We start from the raw sequence: 7,012 nt of genomic DNA, 5'->3' as shown, positions 1-7,012 counted from the left end.
GATGGGGAGCAAAAGCCTCTGAGAAATAAAGGAACGAGTGAGTCTGTTTTCAAGTGAACGTCTGAACGTTCAAGTGAATATCAAGCATTCATGTCTGATGAAAGCATGACCTTGTCAGAGAATTTCCCTTACACACTGGAAAGAAACGCAGATAGCAGTTGTCCAGTTCTGTTCTGCAGGACACGAGTCACAGCTAAAATGGGTGAGTGTAAAAGGATACTCGTCAACTTCCCACTCATTTTCACAAGAAGGACCCCCAGTGGAAAATTCTTGCAACCAGAATTGCATTAGGACTCGCATGTGGTGATTTAACCCGGAGATTCCGCACTTCCTGACCACGGCCCCAGCAGACACAGAACGCTCCAGGCTGGCAGGCAGGGTGTGGACCCAGGGTAGCTTTGGGTTTTTCCTTGAAACCAGAATACATCTCTTTCTGGTCTTCACAATCCTCGTGTGGCCTTGTAACAATGGGATCTGAGAGGTGCCCCTCAGGTGGGGAAAAGATCAGAGTCCAAAATCTGATTTGCACAGAGCGTCCTGTAAATTGAGACAAAGTTCTCTGGCCCTCCATCTCCTTAGTTACAAGATGAGGAGATCTGACTAGCTGACCTCTTCAGGTTACTTTTAGTTCAAGTTCCTATCAGTGACGAAACGGGAGCTCGTCTCTGGTCATCTCTGGGGCCGATGCAGAGATGCAGGAAATCTGCAGCATGCTGGGGTTCACGTTCCTTCTCAGACTCCTGGGGTGACTCTAGCCCCCCATCCCTAACCGCAGCTTCTGAATCCACGTCATATCTCAGCGGGTCTTGTCATTCAGGTCCCACGCCTGCCCAGAAGTGAATGTCCTCCTGGCGGAATCTTGGGGTCGGGGGAGGGATGGAATAATTCCTTTGTGGAAATGGTGTTGGAAACACATACCATCCCCCCACTAACAAATCCCGTCACACAATGCTAAGGTGACAAAGGAACCAGCGGCTTCGGAAGGTGCAGGTGACCCAGGCTACCAGGCGTGAGTCCGCGTGCCCCTACTTCCCACGGCTTCTCCTGAGCAGCGTTTCAAGCCCCTTTATACTGCTGGGCTTTTACAGCTTCGCCCTGGAGCATCAGCTTGACGCTCAGTCTGACACCCCCATTGTAATCATGCTGAAGTGAGCCCTCGCGGTGCCCACGCAGGTTTGCTGACAGGCTAGCAGCCCGCCTGCTGGGCGCCGCCTGTCCACTGCTTTCTCCCGAGTGGAAGGAGAAGCAGGGCTCTTCCAGCGTGCCGAGGGGCACCGGCAGGATCCCCCCCACCTCCGGAGCTCTGCATGCTGTGTCTGACCGGCTGCGGGAAGGCCTGGCCAAGGGCAGGCCTGGGCGCCCTGGCAGCTGCCCAAGTGCTCCGGGCGCTTCGGTCCAATGTTACCCTTCGGTGAGATTGGTAGAGGCTTTCCACCAGCTCAGCAGGAAAGGCACCTGCCAGTTCGCTGTTAAATGTAGAAAATGAAAGCAGAAGCCACTGATTCCTCACCTGTTTGACAATCCTCAGCACGGGTCTGGGTTTTAGGATGTGTAATATCATAAAGTGAACGGCTGCTCATTTCCATTGGGGGGGGGCATCTGGTAAACGAACTTATTTTCACACTACTTAGAAAGACACTGCTCACACCTTTTCTTTGAAACTGTCTCCATGCTTCAGCCTCTTTAATCTGTGAACCCTTTATCCACCCTCATCTTTCTCCTCATCCTCGTGCCCCTCCCCTTCCTCCTTTTTCTTTAAACACACACACACACACACACACACACACACACGAGTAGAATCAAGTAGAATCAAATAAATACAGGGTCAGATTTAAAGTAATATTTCCTCTAATTTTCAGTTTGTCTAAAAATTAGAAAAAAATCATAAATCTAGTTTCCTTGATGTTTTTTTTTTCTTCCTGAAGTGGTATGTAAATGTTTTGCACATTCATTTATTACTTATTCTCCACTCCTCTTCCCAAAATATGAAACTATCTAGCCCAGCTTAATTGATTCTGCCTTAAGGCAGAGCACTGGCACCTTTCTGACAAAGTATAATTGATCCCATAGAACCATATAATCTTAACTGAAAAACCACATGTTAAAAACCCACAGCTTCTTTAGTGACGGAGGGAAAGTCTAGAGGCAGGCTTGGGTTCAAATTCCAAACCAGCATGGTAAGACCACAACAGACTGGACATTGCAGTGGCTTACCTATTTAAAGTAAAATTCTCCAATAATCCAGAATTTATAATTTCATATAAACTCAAAGGTAGTTAACATGTATAAACATAACTGCTGAAAGGAAAAGTTGCTTGAGAATTTTAGTGTATTAATGATGTATAAATCTATGGCTATTCCTAAGTACAGGGGATTTCATTAACTTAAAGTGTCACAGTATCATATACCCTTTGACACAAAATTCCACTTAGGGAAATTCACACAAAATTATTCACTAAGGCACTATAAGATAGAAGTATAAATAACCTGCATATGTGGGAGTTGGTTAAATAAAATACAGCACAGCTATAGAATGGATACTATGCATCCGTTTAAAGGAGGCAGATATCTGTACTTTAAAGATACACTGTTTACTGAAAAAACAGGCAGAGAAGAGTATTAGTATCATAAGGTGTGAAGAAAGAAAATGGGGAATAATCTACATAGGTATGAAGACAGAATACCTCTGCAAGCAAGGACGCAAGAAGCAGAACAATAGAATGCCTGCCCTCCGGGGGAGGGAAGCGCGCAAGAGGCAGGACTGAAGACAGGCGGACTTTCCACTCTGTGCTCGGAATGTTGTGCTGTGTGCGTACAGTAACAATTCCAAGTTTTTCTCTTTTTTTTTTTTGTTTTGTAGGAAATAAAAGTAGAGTAGGATTTCTCCAAGAGAAGAGTCAGTGTGCTTTCAAGCAGGCATTTCTCAGCTAATAAACTATTTACTTAAAGGCATCTTAAGGGAATTCCCTGGCTGTCCAGTGGTTAGGACTCTGCACGTCCACTTCCACTTGGACAGGGTTCCACCCCTGCTGGGGGAATTCCCCACTAGCCCCACCTCGCAGCCAATAAAAGAAAAAGGGATCTTAAAAGTCGGATTCATTGCCCTTCCTAAATTGCTTGGTTTGATTTTATGCCTGTGGTTGGTTTGATTTTATCCTTCTGAAGCTGAAGAGTAAATTCATCTGAGCATTTACCCATCCCTTCGCTTGCTGAAGGAAGGACTCAGTAGAATGTGTTCTGAAAGTGACATTTAAATTGATAATAAAGAGGAGGAGACAGGAAAGAGGACACCGTTAGGACACAAACGTTTATGTGATTTTAGCCATTACAACAGTAGTTCAGAAAGATCTCAAACGTTACATGGATGTCATCAATATTACAAAAAGAAAAAAAAAAGGGACAGGCAACAGTGAAGAGCACCAGAGAGCCCCAGCGCCCGCCGCCAGTGAGCCCAGGCGTGCTTGTCTCCTTCCGCGAGCCCCCCTCCCGCGTCTCCTCCCGGCCTCCCTACCCGGCCTCCGCTCCGCCTCCAGCCGGCTCAGGCCTCGTCCTCGCCCTCCTCCTCCTCGAACTCGCCCTGCTCGTCGGCCGTGGCGTCCTGGTACTGCTGGTACTCGGACACCAGGTCGTTCATGTTGCTCTCGGCCTCGGTGAACTCCATCTCGTCCATGCCCTCGCCCGTGTACCAGTGCAGGAAGGCCTTGCGCCGGAACATGGCCGTGAACTGCTCCGAGATGCGCTTGAACAGCTCCTGGATGGCCGTGCTGTTGCCGATGAACGTGGCCGACATCTTCAGGCCGCGGGGCGGGATGTCGCACACGGCCGTCTTCACGTTGTTGGGGATCCACTCCACGAAGTAGCTGCTGTTCTTGTTCTGCACGTTGAGCATCTGCTCGTCCACCTCCTTCATGGACATGCGGCCCCGGAAGATGGCGGCCACGGTCAGGTAGCGGCCGTGGCGCGGGTCGCAGGCGGCCATCATGTTCTTGGAGTCGAACATCTGCTGGGTCAGCTCGGGCACCGTCAGCGCCCGGTACTGCTGGCTGCCCCGGCTGGTGAGCGGCGCGAAGCCGGGCATGAAGAAGTGCAGGCGCGGGAAGGGCACCATGTTCACGGCCAGCTTGCGCAGGTCGGCGTTGAGCTGGCCCGGGAAGCGCAGGCAGGTGGTGACCCCGCTCATGGTGGCCGACACCAGGTGGTTGAGGTCCCCGTAGGTGGGGGTGGTCAGTTTCAGGGTGCGGAAGCAGATGTCATACAGCGCCTCGTTGTCGATGCAGTAGGTCTCGTCCGTGTTCTCCACCAGCTGGTGCACAGACAGGGTGGCGTTGTAGGGCTCCACCACCGTGTCGGACACCTTGGGCGAGGGCATGACGCTGAAGGTGTTCATGATGCGGTCGGGGTACTCCTCGCGGATCTTACTAATGAGAAGGGTCCCCATCCCAGACCCCGTGCCGCCCCCCAGCGAGTGGGTCAGCTGGAAGCCCTGCAGACAGTCACAGCTCTCGGACTCCTTCCTGACCACGTCCAGGACCGAGTCCACCAGCTCGGCGCCCTCTGTGTAGTGGCCCTTGGCCCAGTTGTTCCCGGCACCACTCTGGCCTGCCAGAGGGAGAGAGTCTTCATAAGTCACTGATGATTGCATTAAATTCTTTTTCACCTTAATCCCTTTAACAGAGCTCAGTGAGTCAGAGTTCAGATATGATTTCAGGTTATCATTAAAATGACCAAACATTAAAATATTTGGTCATGGACATAATTATAAATAAGGAAGGTTAGGGACCTGGCTATTAGAGGTTGAAAGACCTTTTGTTTTAGGTTATATATTAAGACAAAATGAGCACACAGCTCCATACTTTATCTAAGGTGGTCACACCCCTCCACCCTGAGCTGTCCACCATAAGTTTAGCTCCCAGGCCATCAGCCATGCCAGTCACTCACCAAACACGAAGTTGTCAGGCCTGAAGATCTGGCCGAAGGGTCCAGACCTGACGGAGTCCATGGTGCCCGGCTCCAGGTCCACCAGGATGGCCCGAGGCACATACTTGTTACCTGCGGGGACAGAGCAGGACTCAGACCTGCCCCTGGTACCAGCTTCCTTCCTTGCAGCGCTGCTTGTATCCCCAACAAAGGACACAAGACGGGATTCTAACAAGATTCTCAAAGGAGCACTCACACCCCCACCACCTCCGTTCCCTCCACCCTCCAAAAAAAAAAAAAAACCTCAGGGAAAGATAGGAATCCTACATCCGCTAAACCACCCTGCCCTGGGGCTACACTTCTGGGGTCAGTCCCTTGGGGAGGCGCGCGGGGTAAAGGCGATTACCGGTGGCCTCATTGTAGTACACATTGATTCTCTCCAGCTGCAAGTCACTGTCTCCGTGGTAACTGCCAGTGGGGTCGATGCCATGCTCATCACTGATGACTTCCCAAAACTGAGACACAGAAAAACCTGCGTTAGGCCACGCCCCACCGCCGAGAGGCCCGCGACACACAATGAAAAACTCGGTTCCGACAGCCCAGCGTCTCCGCAGCTTTAGGGCAGTCAGACCCGCACAGCGGCAGGGCTTGAATTTTGCAGGGTCACCGAGTAGAAACTGGGCGTTTCCTGGGCGAACAGCTGCTCGAGGCGGGAGGCGGGGGTCTCGGCGGGGAGGGGAGGGACTAGCAACTGGACGGCGGGCGCGTGGGGCGCCCAGCGGCGCGGGGGGGTGGGAAGGGGTCGAGGACCTGAGGGGCTGAAGGAGGGGGGTGGTTAGATTCAAGGCACGTCCGGGGACCACGAGATGCTGGTCCTCCGCCCCTCCCCCCGCCACTCGACTAGAGTTCGAGCGAGTGAAACCGATTCTCCCGGAGTCCGGGCCCCGCCCGCAAAGTGGCGCACAGCCGCGGACACCCCGAGCGCGCTCCGGACCAGCGTGCGAGGTTTAGAGAAGAGAAGGGAGGGGCGGCCGGGGACCTAGGGGCCAGACGAGTCACAGCCTCAAGCTGCGGGGTTCCCCCCACTCCCGCCGAAAGTCGCCGCGGGCGCACGCCCGGCTCCGCAGTACAGAGCCGCGGGAAGGTCTGCACTTGGGGAGACGCAGGCCCGCTCAGGACGACGTTCGCGCCCGGAACCCCGAGGGGCGTCAGGCTGGGCCCCCGTCCCCACCCGACCCCCCCCAACCCCGGGCGCCGCGCCCACCTTGGCGCCAATCTGGTTGCCGCACTGGCCCGCCTGGATGTGCACGATCTCGCGCATGGTGCCGGCTCGCTTCTTCTGGCCCGGGTCGGCGTCTGGTCGGTCTGTCGGCCCCCCTGCACACCCACTGCGGGGTCACCGGGAACGCGCTCGGGAACCAGCCGGCTGAGAGCGCCGGCCCCGCGGGTTCGGCCTTTTATAACGAGGAGGGTGGGGCGGCCCGCGCAGGCCGCGCCCCCAGCCCGAGCCCCCCAGTCCCCTTCGCGCTAGCGCTCTCCAGGCCCCGCTGACGTAATGCTCCGGGCCCCAGAGACCGTCCAGGGGGCTGGACCACGGGCCCGCGGCCAATCGGCAGAGGCTTGCGGGCCGGGCGCGGCCTGGGGGCTGCGCGGAGCCGGGTTGGGGGCGTGTGCATTGTCTAGGACCTGGTGGGGGCGGGGGGTGTGGAAAAGCTGGGCACCGAGAATTGGGGGTGGGTGAAGGAACCCAGGGCGGGAGGGTGGAGACGCGAGGGTGACCAGCATGGCAGGCCGGGTGTGGGGGGAGAGCGGGCACCGGGTGTGTGGGGGTGGAAGGCTGGAACAGGTGGAGGGGGCGCCAGGTGCTCCGGAAAGGAGCGCGCTGTACTGGGGCGCCGGCCGGTGGTAGCGGCGGTGGCCTGGGTTTCGCTACCACCGCGGACTGCGGCTCCTCTCCCACCTTCGGCCAGAGCCCCCTGAGCCACCATCCCCGGGGAGACGGCTGCCCCTTTCCCCAATCCCACGGCGGTGCGGCGGCCGCCGAACCTCGGCCCCGGAAGGACGTCCTTGTGACAGCTTGTTGGGGCCGAAGGGC

At 55.1% G+C, this 7,012-nt stretch overlaps 1 protein-coding gene across 1 annotated transcript; it reads right to left on the bottom strand.

Annotated features, from left to right (window-relative positions):
- Positions 1-3,293: 3,293 nt before the first annotated feature.
- LOC133236780 (tubulin beta-2B chain) lies at positions 3,294-6,357 on the bottom strand. The gene is made up of 4 exons (XM_061398973.1): positions 6,182-6,357; positions 5,324-5,432; positions 4,939-5,049; positions 3,294-4,599 (listed from the first exon to the last, which is right to left on the bottom strand). Exons 1-4 carry the CDS (start codon positions 6,236-6,238, stop codon positions 3,539-3,541), a joined length of 1,338 nt encoding a protein of 445 aa, XP_061254957.1. The 5' UTR covers positions 6,239-6,357; the 3' UTR covers positions 3,294-3,538.
- Between the last annotated feature and the right edge of the window lie 655 nt (positions 6,358-7,012).

This window comes from Bos javanicus, chromosome 23 (assembly GCF_032452875.1).
Source record: "Bos javanicus breed banteng chromosome 23, ARS-OSU_banteng_1.0, whole genome shotgun sequence".
Classification (NCBI taxonomy): Eukaryota; Metazoa; Chordata; class Mammalia; order Artiodactyla; family Bovidae; genus Bos; species Bos javanicus.
Note: the sequence above shows the minus strand (reverse complement) of the source record. Positions and strands in the feature narration are given on the sequence as shown.

Coding starts and splice junctions, on each gene's coding strand:
- LOC133236780 (XM_061398973.1), bottom strand. CDS start 6,238: ATGCGCGAGATCGTGCACATCCAGGCGGGCCAGTGCGGCAACCAGATT. Junction 5,433..6,181: donor GCAACCAGATTGGCGCCAAG/GTGGGCGCGGCG, acceptor TCTGTGTCTCAG/TTTTGGGAAGTCATCAGTGA. Junction 4,600..4,938: donor GCCTGACAACTTCGTGTTTG/GTGAGTGACTGG, acceptor TCCCTCTGGCAG/GCCAGAGTGGTGCCGGGAAC.